Consider the following 16,655-nt stretch of genomic DNA (forward strand, 5'->3'; position numbering starts at 1 on the left):
TACCTCGGGCAGGGGTACCTTTACCTTTACCTTTACAGTGGTACCTCGGGTTACAGATGCTTCAAGTTACATACGCTTTAGGTTACAGACTCCGCTAACCCAGAAATAGTACCTCGGGTTAAGAACTTTGCTTCAAGATGAGAACAGAAATCGTGCGGTGGCAGTGGAAGGCCCCATTAGCTAAAGTGGTGCTTCAGGTTAAGAACAGTTTTAGGTTAAGAACGGACCTCCGGAACGAATTAAGTACGTAACCAGAGGTACCACTGTATTTCATTTCATGGTGACTACTGGAGTGTTAAGCTGTTCATCCAGCTCTAATTAGCCCGAGTATTTGTAATTTACCAGCCCTGCGTGACCTCCTCAAACATGGGTAAGCACTATGCCTGGGAACTTCTCACTGCTCAGAGAAGTGTAGCAACTGTAGCAATATGTTCCAAGTCAAAATCAAAACTTCCTCAAATCAGCAAGCCAAATTCTGTGCACTGTACAGCTCACACAAAGGATTATTGCATTAGATTTGTTCTGAATAATTAAAACAATATGCTAGAGAAAGGCAGTAAAGTGGAGGTGCATTTTTGATCTTTCAGCTGGCATGTTGTACATTGACTATAGCCTCTTAAAACAGTCTGCATAGACAATTTGTGTAGAGCTGGCTTGAAATGGAACCTGAACAGAGATCCAGTGTGGTGTGAGAACCAGTGTGGTATAGTGGTTAAGAGCGGTAGACTCGTAATCTGGTGAACCGGGTTCGCGTCTCCGCTCCTCCAAATGCAGCTCCTGGGTGACTTGGGCTAGTCACACTTCTTTGAAGTCTCTCAGCCTCACTCACCTCACAGAGTGTTTGTTGTGGGGGAGGAAGGGAAAAGGAGATTGTTAGCTGCTTTGAGACTCCCTAGGGTAGTGATAAAGTGGGATATCAAATCCAAACTCCTCCTCCTCCTCTTCTTCTATCAATAAAAAGTGATTCAGGGTGCCAGAAAGATCAGCAATTCTAAATTACAGTTTAGATGAGGAAATCACTTCCTGAGATCCACCCAGGCTTAAGAAAAGTAGCGTGGGTGTGCATTCCATTGGGTTTATAAATAGAACAGGAGTATTTTAAGGTACTTCCACATTTCCTTGTATTTTCCTTTCACTCGGAAGTTATCTCTTGAGTATAATTGCCTCATCTTCATGTACATTAATTGTCAGAGGCCTGATGTTTTCCAGATAGTTCCTGGTTCTTCTCCTTGTGTGGCCTGTTTCCCAACAGGTGTGTACATCTCTCTGCTCACCTCCGGTGTTGCATCACTTTCTGTTAAGGCAAGTGGCAAGCCAGGAGACTGCTATACATAGCTGGTGACCTGAATTTGACTTGGTGGTTACAAAGTGTGCCATTGCAATACAGAGAATACCACAACCAGCTTTGACCATAGTGGTGTTTCAACAGTTGCATCTGAAAAGATGAAGCTCAGAGCCTAAAAACCTATTTCGCATCAGTTGTTTGCCAACAGGAACCACACTTACCTTGGATTGTTGTTGTTGTTTAGTCATTTAGTTGTGTCTGACTCTTTGTGACCCCATGGACCAGAACATGCCAGGCACTCCTGTCTTCCACTGCCTCCCTCAGTTTGGTCAAACTCATGTTTGTAGCTTCGAGAACACTGTCCAACCATCTCGTCCTCTGTCGTCCCCTTCTCCTTGTGCCCTCCATCTTTTCCAACATCAGGGTCTTTTCCAGGGAGTCTTCTCTTCTCATGAGGTGGCCAAAGTATTGGAGCCTCAGCTTCATGATCTGTCCTTCCAGTGAGCACCCAGGGCTGATTTCCTTAAGAATGGATAGGTTTGATCTTCTTGCAGTCCATGGGACTCTCAAGAGTCTCCTCCAGCACCATAATTCAAAAGCAGCCTTCTTTATGGTCCACCTCTCACTTCTATACATCAATACTGGGAAAACCATAACTTTAACTATACGGACCATTGTTGGCAAGGTGATGTCTCTGCTTTTTAAGATGTATAAGTTTGTCATCGCTTTTCCCCCAAGAAGCAGGCGTCTTTTAATTTCATGACTGCTGTCATCATCTGCAGAGATCATGGAGCCCAAGAAAATAAAATCTCTCACTGCCTCCATTTCTTCCCCTTCTATTTGCCAGGAGGTGATGGGACCAGTGGTCATGATCTTAGTTTTTTCGATGTTGAGCTTCAGACCATATTTTGCGCTCTCTTCTTTCACCCTCATTAAGAGGTTCTTTAATTCCTCCTCACTTTCTGCCATCAAAGTTGTCTCATCTGCATATCTGAGGTTGTTGATGTTTCTTCCAGCCATCTTAATTCCAGCTTGGGATTCATCCAGTCCAGCCTTTCGCTTGATGAATTCTGCATATAAGTTAAATAAGCAGGGAGACAATATACAGCCTTGTCGTACTCCTTTCCCAATTTTGAACCAATCAGTTGCTCCATATCCAGTTCTAACTGTAGCTTCTTGTCCCACATATACCGTATTTTTCGTCCCATAGGATGCTCCGTTCCATAGGATGCACCTAGTTTTTTGGGGGGGAAATAAAGGGAAAAAAATTCCCCTTTATTTCCCCCCAAAAACCAGGTCGGGGAACAGCAGGATCGCGGCGCTGCACCTCCCCGCTGTTCCCCAAGCTTGTGGGGCTGGCCGATGTCTGCCCGAAGCACGGGGTGCTCTGCTTCAGGGCGCCCGCGCACCAGGCGGCAGGCTGCTATCCGCAGCGTGGGGAGCCCTGCGGGAACTCCCACGGGCTCCCCAGGCTTGCTGATAGCTTCATGAAGCCTGGAGAGCGAGAGGGGTCGGAACTCCCGCAGGGCTCCCCCGCTGCGGATGTCTGCCCGGCGCGAGGGGCGCTCTGCTTCAGGACACCCTGCGCGCCGGGCGGGAGGCTGCTATCTGCAGCGTGGGGAGCCCTGCGGGAACCCCAACAGGCTCCTCAGGCTTGCTGATAGCTTCCTGAAGCCTGGAGAGCGAGAGGGGTTGGTGCGCACCGACCCCTCTCGCTCTCCAAGCTTCAGCGAAAGCCTGTATTCGCCCCATAGGACGCACACAGATTTCCCCTTCATTTTTGGAGGGGAAAAAGTGCGTCCCATAGGGCAAAAAATACGGTAGATTTCTCAAGAGACAGATGAGGCGATCAGGCACTCCCATTTCTTTAAGAACTTGCCATAGTTTTCTGTGGTTGACACAGCCAAAGGCTTTTGTGTAGTCAATGAAGCAGATGTGTTTCTGGAACTCTCTAGCTTTCTCCATAATCCAGCGCATGTTTGCAATTTGGTTTCTGGTTCCTCTGCCCCTTCGAAATCCAGCTTGCACTTCTGGGAGTTCTCGGTCCACATACTGCTTGAGCCTTCCTTGCAGAACTTTAAGCATAACCTTGCTAGCATGTGAAATGAGCGCAATTGTGAGGTAGTTGGAGCATTCTTTGGCACTGCCCTTCTTTGGAATTGGGATGTACACTGATCTTCTCCAATCCTCTGGCCACTGCTGAGTTTTCCAAACTTACAATAGGACATCTGAATAAAATTGCATAGAATTATGTTTGCAAAAGGTGTGCTAAACTACACTGTGTGATTGTGTTGGGCTACTTGGACAATTCCTTCCCAAGGATGCATCAAAATCTGAGTTGAGGGACAGTGAATGAAGTAAATGGCTCAATGCAAATAACTTCACCCTCTGGTTCCTTATGTGCTCCAAAGGTGTGGGGCACCCTTGGAGCACATCGGGAGGACATGGGGGTTGTAACAGGAGGAGAGAAGGGGAAGCCCTGTTGCATCTTCTGGCACAATGTTGGATCATGCCCATTCAGTGCAGCCCTAATTTTTACTGGTTTAAGTAGTTTTGTATCAGAAGTGAACTCTGAGGGGGTTAGAATGACCAGAATTTGACATCAAATAAGTTAACCGGGGGGAAAGAAGCAAAAGGACAAATACAAAATAAAGTTGTCTTCCCCACAAAAAAGCCATAGTATACTGATATTTACCTATTATAAAAGCCAAGTGCTTTTTCGTTTAAGCAATAGATTTGAGGCACCAAACCTTCATCATATGACACCCAGAAAAGTTCCTGTTTATGCTGCAACAGAAGGAAAAGCTTCCAACTCCCTTCAATTCTTCTGGGGTAAAGATCACTCATGCATGTTTTTCTAAAAGTATAAGAAGAGATTGCTAGGCACAAAATGTGGCAGCCTCAGGGCAAGAGCCAATTATGACAGAATACAACTTGCTTGGGACCTTCCCATAGGAACAAAAGTTTATGGTTGTGCAATCAATTTAACTCTTCTAGTACAAGGGATTTCCAGACTTACATGAAACAAAGAACACAAGAATGTTGGAAGTGCTCTGCTGGTTCACACCAAAGACCTGCCTAGTCTGGTATCCTATTAGCCACTGTGGCCAGCCAGATTCCCTTTCCTACAGTGGTTCCCCAGCACCTGGCATTTGGAAATTTACTGCCTCTGATTTTAGAGGAAGTATAAAGTCATCGTGAACAGTTTCCCTTGATATGGGTATAGATAGGTGTATAAGTCTACAAACACAAGGGGTTATAGATGTTATCAACATAACAATGAGCTACCCCCACATTGCCTTATTTTTAATACATTTACCATTGCACAATATTCATTAACTTATGTCGACCAGACTGGCCTATTTAAAATGTCGATTTTGCCCTTAGGGCACGATTTCCATAGTGATCTGAAAATAATTGAAATGTTTTTCACTAGTTCCAATCAATTATCAACTTGTGTTTCAAAAGTCCTGGCCTGCTAAGCAATGGTGGCTGATCCATTAGGATAAAGGCAGACTGCCCTACCAACCTCAGCTTTCCTCAGCCAGTCCTCACCTGACCACCTTCTTCTTTGCAACCAGTCCAGCGGGTAGGACTGCCTGACAGCTTCCTCCTCTTTAGTCTCAGTGACTTCAAGACTTCAAGAAGTGTGACTAGCCCAAGGTCACACAGCAGCTGCATGGGGAGGAGTGGAGACGTGAACCTGGTTCACCAGATTACGAGTCTACTGCTCTTAACCACTACACCACACTGGCTCTCAGAGGCCCTAGCTGAAAGAAGGAGAAAGGGAAATGGAAGGGAAAGAAGGGGGAAAGAAACCAAAGCTGTGCGAACAAGTATGAGACTGAAGAAACAGCTTGTTTGTGTCCAAGCTTTTTCTACTGTGTCCTCCTTACAATAACATCAAGGCGAGGCCAAAAGATGCCTCTCAGTTTCACATGAAAGCAAAAGGGAAAAATAAGTGACTCTCAAGTTACACAGGGGTTTCGTCCCGGGGATAGTGCCTAAAGCCAAAATTGCATATAGTCAAAACACACTGGTGGGGGGGATTGCCAAAGACCCCCCCGGTTCCTGCCCCAGTTTCCTCCCCTTTTGAATAGCCAAGCATGTAAAGCTGAATACACACAAGTTAAATGCACATGCAATTTACCTGTGAGGTGTAAGAGGTGGAGCTCACCCAAACTTTAACACTACATCCCTTTTAACATCAACCAACCAACCAACCAACCAACCAACCAATCTTCAATGCGCTCCAGCTATATAGGACAGGAGGGCGTAACTTCCTGCCTGATGGCACTAGTTTCATCATAGACCCTGGCTACTCTTGGAGAGGAGATACTTGGGATTTTTGTCAACTTTGGAAGGTTTCCCCCTCAAGTTGGTCCCTCTTCATTGGCAGTGCACCCTCCTTCAAGTGGGCCCAGTGGAAGCAGCACCCAGCCTCACAGTAAGCCATTACTGCAACAAGCAAAATAATAATAATAATTTAGTTATTATTATGATTATGGTTATGATTATGATTATTATTATTATTATTATTATTATTATTAAAAAATGCTGGTCTAGCTGGCAAATCCCCACACAGTGCCTCTGGGATTTCAACATAATATGACTTACTAGCCACAGTCATTTCCAGTTGTGCATGGCTCAGCCCAATAACTTTCTTGTTGCCTGAGGCAAAGGATAAGATTGTGCCTCTTCCAAATCTGTGTACAAAAGCTGACTGGAATGGCAGCTGAATCTTACTTTAACACCGTCAATGAGACACCATCTGATGGGGCACCTGGGGGCAGGAGGCTGGCTTAGGGCAGGTAACGCACACAGCTTGGTCTTCCTACAGCTATTGCTGTCAGACCTGCAGCATTTGCCACCTAAGGTGACTGCCTCACTATGCCTGATGGTAGGGCCTGGGTTGTTGCAATCAACATTTTGGCTCAGTGGCAGGGTTCGAGGTGAGTTCTCCTGAAGGCTCTGGTCACTGACAACTGTCTGATGGTGCTGATCTGTGATGGCAGGCCTGGCCATACCTACAATTTTTTGTGGTGCAGTGGTTGAATATATTTCTGGACCCAGGTTACTCTTTTTCCAGCCCTACCTGGGAATGCCAGAAACTGAACAAGGGATTTCTGCATGCAAAACAGGTGATTTAAGCATCCATACCTGCCCAAAATCTATACAGTAACTGAACAAGATCCCTTGTCAATGTAGCATCCTTAGTGTGTGGCTGGGGCCCCATTGTCTCAGCAGAACCCAAAGCTAATGGGGCCTCTGAACAGTGCTGGCCATAGCAGTATTCTGGGGCTTTGAAGGAAATTTAGAAGGCAGCTTCCAGTCCTCCACTGGGGGACATCTTAATTTCCACAGTGCCCTGGAATAATGCCATGACTGGGACACTGTGGGAAATTTCAACAGCAGCTCACTGTTCAACATGGATTGGAATACTAAACCTGCCCACTGCTGTCAAGTAAGCCAATGTGGAGATGGGGGCACTTTGTGTATGTTGCAGAAGCATGGAAGCACCTCATAATCAAAGGTGGTCAACCTAACTAGTAACTGCATGGCTTTATTTATTTATTTGATTTGATTTCTTATCCAACCTTCACAATAAAATATACAACTATAAAAACAAAGAAAGGACCACGGGTGGTGCTGTGGGTAAAACCTCAGTGCCTAGGACTTGCCGATTGCATGGTAGGCGGTTCGAATCCCCGCGGCGGGGTGAGCTCCCGTCTTTCGGCCCCAGCTCCTGCCCACCTAGCAGTTCAAAAGCACCCCCAAGTGCAAGTAGATAAATAGGGACCGCTTTATAGCGGGAAGGTAACGATGTTCCGTGCGCTGCTCTGGTGCTGGCTCGCCAGAGCAGCTTCGTCATGCTGGCCACGTGACCCGGAAGTGTCTTCGGACAGCGCTGGCTCCCGGCCTCTTAAGCGAGATGAGCATGCAACCCCAGAGTTGGAGACGACTGGCCCGTACGGGCAGGGGTACCTTTACCTTTACCTTTTTATAAAAACAAAGAAGACCAATACAATGATAAAACATGGAAAAATATTTTGGAATGAGCACAGACTCTGTAGGAATTTCCAACACGGGTTTACTGGAAATGATTTTCTATTATGCATAATAGCCCCCACTTTACAAAGTGATATTGGCAAGTCACATCATATACCTTGATTTCCTTTCATGCTGTTATGCTTTTATTCTACCCCCTCTGGCTCCTGCAGGTGCCGAGCCTGATAGTGATGTCAATAGGAAGACCAGGAAAGCTGTCTCCTTGGAAAACACCCGCAGCATGCTTAGTGCACCTGAGTCAGCAATTCATTTTTTCCTGATATTACTTTATAATGCTACCAGCTGATCAGATTATTACAAGCTAGTGATGGCTGGAATTATAAATCCTCCTAGCAGAGACATGTCTTTAGCTAGAGAGTGATGCAAACCCAAGAAATGCTGGTTTTGCCTCCTGGCATGTTTTATGTAATATATAGCAAGCTGAGTTCCTGGCAGGAAAGAGAGGTTGCTGGTTTATTTTTTCTTCCTTCAGACTTCTTCATACTGTTAGTGGATTTGTCCAAGTTTGCATCATCACAGTTATGTCATCATCAGGGTTTCCTGACAGTTGGGTTGACAAAGGGACAAAAACAGGTGCTCCTGTTTAATATATCGTATTCTATGCATCTTCAGTGGGGCTGTTTTACAGCAATTTAAAGTTGACTGCTGGCTTGCTCCCGACAAAGGCAAACCTTGTTTTTATTGCACTTTGACTTATTGTGCTTCACAGATATTGCTCCTTACCAGGATGTGGGTGAAGCTGCAGAAAGCCTGGCCGCTTCTAGGAGAAGGAAGCCCACTGCCACTGCCCCTCTTCTGTCCATAGGAATGAAGCTGGCTAGGGCTTGAGCCATTCCTGGCCCTGCAGCCAAGGGGGGCTGGCTTAATCGTGTAAACATAACTTTCATATGCACTGGGAAACGATAACAATCGTGTGACTCACTTTATTGTGGTATTTGCTTTATTGCAGTGGTCTGAAACCAAACCTCCAATATCTCCAACGAATGCCTGTACCAAAATCTATTCTTATCCATAGATGTTATTGTTGTGTCTATTGGGCCCTTGTGCATGGGACACAATGTTGACAAGCAAAACTCTGATTGCAGAGATTGCAAGAATTATCCCTCAATGTAGTTTTGGGAGCCTGATGCCACCTACTGGCTTTATCTTTCTCACACAATAACATACCACTTCAGTCAAATCAGCTTTGCATTAATTGCCAGCTTTGCATTAATTGCCTATCTACCTTCCGCACTTCCATGCATACTGAATCTGTATGTGAGAGAGAACTGCATCACATTCCACAGCCAGAAACGCTGCAAACATAGAATAAAGAGGATGTCTTGCATTCTCTTTGCTTAAACAGTTTTATGCAATGCAGTTACTGTGTGTGTGTTAGTGGCAGTGCAAAGTGGCAAAGCAGTGGTCAAACATCTGCTGTGACAGCAATTCACTGGTACAGGGACTGATGGCAAGTGTCCTCATATGGAAAGTGAGGCTGTTAACGTCAGTCATTATGTATTCTTTAGAGCAGCTGATAGGATCAGGCCATTCAGGATAATCCTTGCAAAATTGCTGTCTATTCACCTGGCTCTAGTCTGCTGCAGTGTGGCATTAGTGTTGAATTGCCTAAAGGCCAAAAGGGAAGATGAGGGCATTTTTCAGCTTGGAATTCAGTTCTGGCACCTCTCAGGTGGGCACCATTGTCATTATAAGAGAACAAGGGAGGCATGGGCAATATGGAGAGACATAAAATATGGATTATGAAATAATATGCAGTTGAAAAGGTTGACAATAGGACCCATGGAGAGGATGGTGGGAAGTCTGGAGATTCAGAGAAATCTCTAAATAAGGACATGTATTTTGTATTGTTATAAGTTTGCACTTGTAAAATCGAATAAAAATTATTTTTAAAAGGGAAAGAGAACAAAGGGGGCATTCATGGTGAATTCTGGAACCTCTTTTTCTAGAAAAATAATGCTGGGGAAGATCTTAGATTGAATTGTAGTGGTATTATTCCAAGTGGTATTATTTTACCAGGACGAAGCTGCTTGTAGTATTCTTGGTACCTGAAAAGGTTTTGGGGTGGACATCTTGCTTTGTTTCCAGTTGGTAGATACCCAATAGCTTCCTACTGTAATTCTGCAATTTTGCATACCACAGTGGACAGGAGGAAAAACAGTATCATTTTTGGATGAACTGCAGAAAAATGAAAACAGTGCTGCAAGTGACAAATAGAGGGCAGAATGGAAAATGATGCCTTCTCACTACCTTACTTGAGTGCTCTTCTAAGAGAATTACATCCTAAAATCATATATTGTCAGGCTTGATGCCGGCAGCATCAAGGATCAAGGCAGAAGCAAGAAAGTTCGTATTTATGGTTTTATTCAGTTCTTGTGGTGCAAGACAAAGAACCCAGTCCTTAACTCCATAGTGACATTGCTTACTTAGAGCTCCTCTCCTTCTTTCCCCAGCAACAGCCTGTGACCCTACGGGTGGCCTCAGGAGTCAAACGTCTTTGAGCCCTTTGCTCTAAGTGAGCGACACGTCTGTGGGGATAGTGGTGCTTCTATACTTTCCAAGGATGTCTCTGCTGGCCATTCTCCCCCTCCTTCTCCTGACACCTCATAACTTGGCAACTCTGAGTTCTGCTGCAATTCAATCCTGTCTTCCTCTTCTCTTGAAACTGCTGGAGAAGGGGGCCCCAATCCCCCCACTCCCCCTCCTCCTCCGAGGGAAGCAAAGGAGGCGGCGGTGGCGTTTTCCAGCTTTCCCCCTAACATGAATGTTAATATGGAGATGTATATATAGCTCATGTATTGCTATGTTGCTCTTTTCACAGAAATTTGCATAAAAGGCCAATTGCTCCGTTATTATTATCTTATAAAGGGCAGTCATTTGATTTCTAAGTGACTTTTCTCTTTGTGGACTGAGGTAATCTGGTAATTGTGCAGTTTGAAAAATTTATAGTGGCTACTATTAAAATAAGGGTGAGTATTTGTAAATGTGTAATTTACGTAATTTGTAATTTGGCAAAAGCTGCTTATGTTCAGTTCTGTTTGCAAATGTTTGATATAAAATGCAATGGCCGGCGGTTGATCCAGCTTCATTGTAGGGTGGGCATTTTTCAAGTTTCTCAGGCTTGTTGTGATGATAAAATGGGGAGACAGTAAACCATGTAGAACGCTCAGAGCTCCTCGGGGGAAAAGTGTGGTGTAATTTTAATAAATGAATAAACAGGTGTCTATTCAGAGACTAAAAAAGCAATACGTCTAGATCATTATAAAAATAATATCACGTCTTTATTTAGGCAAGATAAAAACATTTACACTGTATCTAAAAATAAATTCAGAGTTCCAAACAATTTCAGACATTTAAGATAAAAAATAGGTTGGTACCAGACTTTGTTAATAATTAATAAATACATTATAACTCTTGCATGTTTTAAAAATGAAATAATTAAATATGCTTTTGTATAAATACATTTTAAATAACAAAGTAAGAAAAATAACCACATGAACAATTACCGGTAGTTATAATAACAGTGAAATGCACGAGGACAAATTTTGTTACAGGGTGAAGTAATTGGTTAATGGTAACCCTTTAGGTAAGGCAGATGGAGGCTTATTAGCGCCTCCTCATTCTGAAATATTAATGCTTTATGAATTTTCAAAATTACAAGGATGGCAATTCTAACCCTTCTGGATCTTTGATACTGGTGTTGGTTAGGATATGGTGAAGGCTATTAATGAAGGCAAACAAAGCCTAGTGGAGGATCTTCTCCCCCTTATCCTCTTTCCAGTTGCACAGATCAGGGGCTAGGATTGCACGGTAAGCAGTCCAAATCTTCATTTGCCTTAAATATGTTTGATTGATTTTGGTCCAGCAGCCTTGAAGCTACATCTTACCAAGGATTTGGAAAACTTTGTTACAGAATTTTTTTTTAAAAAAAGATGCCAAAATAAATAAATAAATAAATATTATTGTTATCTTAATATATATATAGACTATCTTTCATTTTGAGAAGTACCAAATAAATATACATAAATATCAATATTTTTACGTTATTGAAATGAAAAACAACTGTTGCATTTCTTGATGTTCTGAAGCTTGTGTTACGTGTGATTAGCTCTTGAATCCTTCCATCCAGGCAAAAAGAAGGTCCATCTCTCCCAGAGCTTTGTTTGCTGCTACATTATTATCAAGCTGCAGAAGAGAAAAGCAATTTCATACGTTCATTACTGAAGAATATATAAGCAAACAGGAGGGGAATGGATGTAAATGGATTATTTGTTGGCTTCCAACTTGATTTCCCTTTAACGTTGTTTATAGAGTCTGTTATTTCCAAATTTTTAATTCGTAATATATATTAATAGAGATACCCTTGATAAGAACATATGATCATCCATTAGAAAGGTTGCACAACTGAACAAAGACATTGACAACCGTTCAATATTTAAGTACAGTGTTAACAACACGTTTTACATATTATGGTAAAAATCATTGATAATGCGGTATATTCAGTATAAAGTATTCACTGGATCACTCTCAATACTGTTTTCACACTATTATTAACTACATGCATTTAAATATTGAATGTTGGCTATTTCTCTCATCATGAGACATTATTAAGTTGTGGTCTTCATGTCATGAAATTGGTCCCAGATTTATTGTTGTTGCAGGTCATGGTAATATGTGGAAGCAGGAAATGTGAGACGAGATCGGTGGATGTAGGGCAAATGGCTGAACATGCTATTCATCTTATTATTCAGTTCATATTCATAGGCCCTACAGTTATAGTTCAGTGAGGTGTTAATTCTGTCCGAAGCACCAAGGAGTAGTATAATGGGGTGATTGCCTTCCTAATAATGGAATTTTAAACAGGAGTCGTCTCAATATGCTATGGGGAAAACTGGCATTGTACCTTGTGATTGTGGTACGACAACCCCATTCCATGGTGGCCTCACTTGCATGTTTCTCTGATATGTAGATAAATGAGCGATGCAGAATTGACTTTCGGTCTAGCTCAAAGTAGTATAAGATAGACAATATATCTGAGATCCTGCCAAAGTCCAAAAGCTTCCTGACAGATCTGGCTATGTGTATTTATTAATGCAACGACTCAGTCTTAAATAGCAGAGGGGGGAAACAAGCAAGACAAGTTACCGTTTTGTATTCTTCCAGTATAAGTTTAAATCTTCTATGGGTCTCTTCTCCACAGGAACATTTGTTTTGATCATGCTGATTTCCCAAAAAAAACAGCACAAGAGGAAAAAATGATTAGGATAATTACATGTATAATAACAAGGCTGACAACTATTTATCTTACTTTCATCTTTGAATTTTGCACTGACATTTGGATTTAGAAAGAATCCTGGGTGCAGGTGCCCACCTCTCTTAACTACCAGTACAGCCATATTGCTTACTATGTAAAAATGCATTTCTATTCCTGTGACCATTTAGGATTTCTGGAATTGGGGTGCATAATGAGCCCACTTTTCAATGACAAGAGTCAGGGTCATGAATCATACTTACACACTTTCTCAGAATTGTCTTGATGCTGAGGAAGGCATTGGCCAGAGTGCTGGTTTTCCTTCTAAGCAAGTTGCTTGTTGGTTCATAGTGTCTGAAAACACTTTCAACATAAAACCTCAGCAGGTGGCGGAGTAAACAACAGCTTTCAGATGTCTAAAACAAGGGAAAAAAATATGTGGTTTGCATGGTCAAATTCAGATTTCCTTCAGTTGTGGGCTCAAATTGATAATAAGGCTCTCAAGGGTCTAGTTCACACATATATGTGTAAATATTTGATTCCTGAGCACTGAATCCTCTAAGACAAATGTGTGCGCTCTCAAGACATGACATGACAAAATTCAGGAGGGCAAATACAGATCTAGAACAACCTGGAATGATTTTAGATTTCTGAATGTAATTTGTCTTAAATATGCATTCTTGACCTTCACAAATTAGCCACTCAGAGCACTCTTGTGTGCTAAAAAAGCAATATTTACCGGAACATCTTGTAAGACGCCTTCCTTCAGCAGTATCACATCAGTCCTGTTATCTTGTGTTTGCTGCAATTACAAAAAGAAGAGAAATCATGTGAGTAGAAGACAAAACTGGAAGGTGGGGGGAGGTAGTGTGAAAGACAGGTATTACAGATGCCACAAATGAGTAGCTGTCATGATCACCTAAAGCAGGCTTCCTCAACCTCAGCCCTCCAGATGTTTTTGGCCTACAACTCCCATGATCCCTAGCTAGCAGGACCAGTGGTCAGGGATGCTGGGAATTGTAGTCTCAAAAACTTCTGGAGGGCCGAGGTTAAGGAAGCCTGACCTAAAGGAACATGAACTCTTTTACCTAAAGGAACTACTCCTTTACACAGTGTCTTCATATCCAAATTCTGACTAAAATCTCTTCCTCTGTGCTTTAGAATAAAGTTTATTGAATACCACCAGATCTGTCTAGGTTAATCAAGGTAGGGATTGCCCATGGGCTAAATTGTTCCAGAATTTATAGTCAAGAGGGAGGTCTATGACCCAACTTTGTGTGGTCTCAACTTTACCTAGTACCTTCTTCTCTTCTGACCACCACTAATGTTACTTGGCTATCTAGGTATATGGTATGTGTCTGAGGAGATTATTGAACTTGGTGAGCTACATCTATTTAGAGTACTTTTAAAAACCATTTTATTGAGAAGCAGAGACAGAAAATTATCAGCATATAGATGCAAGTTGACTTTTGACTTTCCAGTGAAGATACTAGCTTTTAAACTGGCTCTTTCAGTTCTCTTATTATTGCAAATAGTGCAAGAAAGGAGATCAGGATGGTGATGTTCCTTAGCAACCTCCATTCAACTGGACATGTCAGTTTGTTGCCTCATCAGGCTGGTAGAAAGTGCTATGTAGTTGAAGAAAAAATGGATGTGAGACAGCTGCCTGGGACACATCTTCAGTTTCCTGAAATTGCAATTGTGCCATGTTAACTGAAGGTGCTGGGAAATTAACCCAGGGAATTAACCAGGGACCATCTAAATAATTATATATTTCCATTGGCATCTTCATTTAAATGATTTGGTTAAGTATTATACTAGGAATTCTGAGTAATCAATGTCAAAACATGATGTCAAAACAAAAAAAAATCCTTCCAGTAGCACCTTAAAGACCAACTAAGTTAGCTCATAGCTCATACCAAGAACTAACTTAGTTGGTCTTTAAGGTGCTACTGGAAGGAATTTTTTTTGTTTTGACTATGGCAGACCAACACGGCTACCTATTTGTAACTAAAACATGATGTGTTTCAGACATCAATGCTATTTTCATCTTGGTTTCATTGATCAGGACAATGAATCTGCTATACAACCCAAATTTCAGATCAATGACCAAAAGTCAAATGTGGGTTGCCCTGTGATACTTACCACCATTTCTCTGATGGCACCAAAATAGTCCTTTAGTTCCCGCAGAGATACACCACTCAATTCACATTGGCCAAAGCTGAATCGTTGGGCTTCTGTGGTCACAGTTTTGCCAAAGAGAAACGAAAGAACAAGGCAAGAGAAAAAATGTACCGGTATATCCATCTTTGTTTGATAATCCACTCCTGTAAAAAGGCACAGATGGTTTAGTGGTCTGCTGATGAAGAAGTGTAGTCAAACTGCTAAACATTTCTCAAAATCAGGTTTTAAAGAGGAAAATATTATTTGCATCACTGATGCCAACAATGCGTTAAACTGAAACTACTAGGGTTGTACAGATTATTTTATTTTATTCATTGAACCTGCCCTACATGTCACCTTGGATCTAAGGCAGCAGATCATTATGCCTCACTTTCTGCTACTTCAGATGTCTTCTCCATTGATTACAGTGGATGAAAAAACAAATGCCTAGATCATTTTAATTTTGGGGAAGAATTGGATGACATTTGCAGGCATAATTAATGCCCATCCAAGGGGTGGAGCCTGTTAAATTTCAAAGAGATAACTGCAGGCAGTTGTGGTTTTAGGCATTGTGTTCTAAAGCACTGAGCCTCTTGGGCTTGCCAATCAGAAGGTTGGCGGTTTGAATCCCCATGATGGGGCTCCCGTTGCTCTGTCTCAGCTCCTGCCAACCTAGGAGTTCGAAAGCACACCAGCACAAATAGATAAATAGGTACCGCTGCGGCAGGAAGGTAAACGGCATTTCCATGCGCTCTGGTTTCCGTCACAGTGTTCCATTGTGCCAGAAGCAGTTTAGTCATGCTGGCCACATGACCCAAAAAGCTGTGTGGACAAATGCCGGTTCCCTTGGCCTGAAAGCGAGATGACTGCCGCAACCCCATTGTCGCCTTTGACTGGACTTTACCTTTTACCTTTTACTAGGCACCTTTACATCTTGAGAGTTTTTTATTTTAAGTGTATCCTTCCTAGTGGGTTTTTGTTGCGGTGGGAGGAATTTGCATCAACATGGCATAAAATATAAATTGGTTCACAGGTAAGCTCAGTTAATGAAGTGCTTTATCCCATTGATTTCAATGGGACCTAGTTGTCTCTGACCTTTTCTGAACCGAGTATATTATGTGTATGTAATCTCCCATATTAATTCCATATAAAGTCTTCAGTATCAGTACATTAGAAAAAGTTGGTCTAGACATCAGAGTTACTACTACAATCACATATTTTGAATAAAATGATTCTTTAAAAAAACAACAACAAAACATCCTAGTGCACAACTCAGAGAGGCACAATTCATATGACTTACTATTACACTCCTAAAACATTAACTTGCAAGGTTGTTGTGTTGACATGAATAGAATCATCTTCTAGTTAAATCTAAATCTAAATCTAAACCTATATTTAATTTTTGATAATAGTAAAAAACACCTGAAAATTAACTTAGAACTTGGTATAGATTAATAAAGCTCATGTTAATAGAAAAAGAGTAAGTCTTGTTCATCCTGTAAACAGTGAAATATATTGCTTATAATCTGTAAAATATCTGCCTTCAGATTTCAAGCTAATATAAGCTACATCTGACACATAAGTACACAGTGCTTACCTTAGTTACCTAGATGCTGTGATTTGCAGTGATGGATAATTGTCACTACCTGGTTCTGGCCCTTTATATATATGAAGGACTTTACAGGAAATTTCCTTTGACATACCTGTGGGTGGGGACTAGTCTTTACTCTCAATTTCTCTCTGGTGCTTCATTTGCATATTTTTAAAAAGTTCCCAAAAGAAAAACGAAGAGTCATGAGTAAGTAGCAAGTGATGTCATGAAGATGTCTTAAAATAGCTCTCTATGCCCTGGAGTTCTCAGAGTATACCTGTCAAATTTACAAACAA

At 42.0% G+C, this 16,655-nt stretch overlaps 1 protein-coding gene across 1 annotated transcript; it reads right to left on the reverse strand.

Moving 5' to 3' along the window:
- Positions 1 to 11,458: 11,458 nt before the first annotated feature.
- LOC309372157 (interleukin-20-like) lies at positions 11,459 to 14,912 on the reverse strand (the record flags this gene model as incomplete). Its single annotated transcript, XM_081915459.1, has 5 exons — positions 11,459 to 11,539; positions 12,500 to 12,574; positions 12,869 to 13,021; positions 13,345 to 13,407; positions 14,751 to 14,912. The coding sequence occupies 5 exons, from the start codon at positions 14,910 to 14,912 to the stop codon at positions 11,459 to 11,461; spliced, it is 534 nt and encodes a 177-aa protein (XP_081771585.1).
- Between the last annotated feature and the right edge of the window lie 1,743 nt (positions 14,913 to 16,655).

Source organism: Podarcis melisellensis (genome assembly GCF_964234715.1).
Source record: "Podarcis melisellensis genome assembly, chromosome: 6".
In the NCBI taxonomy this organism is placed as follows: Eukaryota; Metazoa; Chordata; class Lepidosauria; order Squamata; family Lacertidae; genus Podarcis; species Podarcis melisellensis.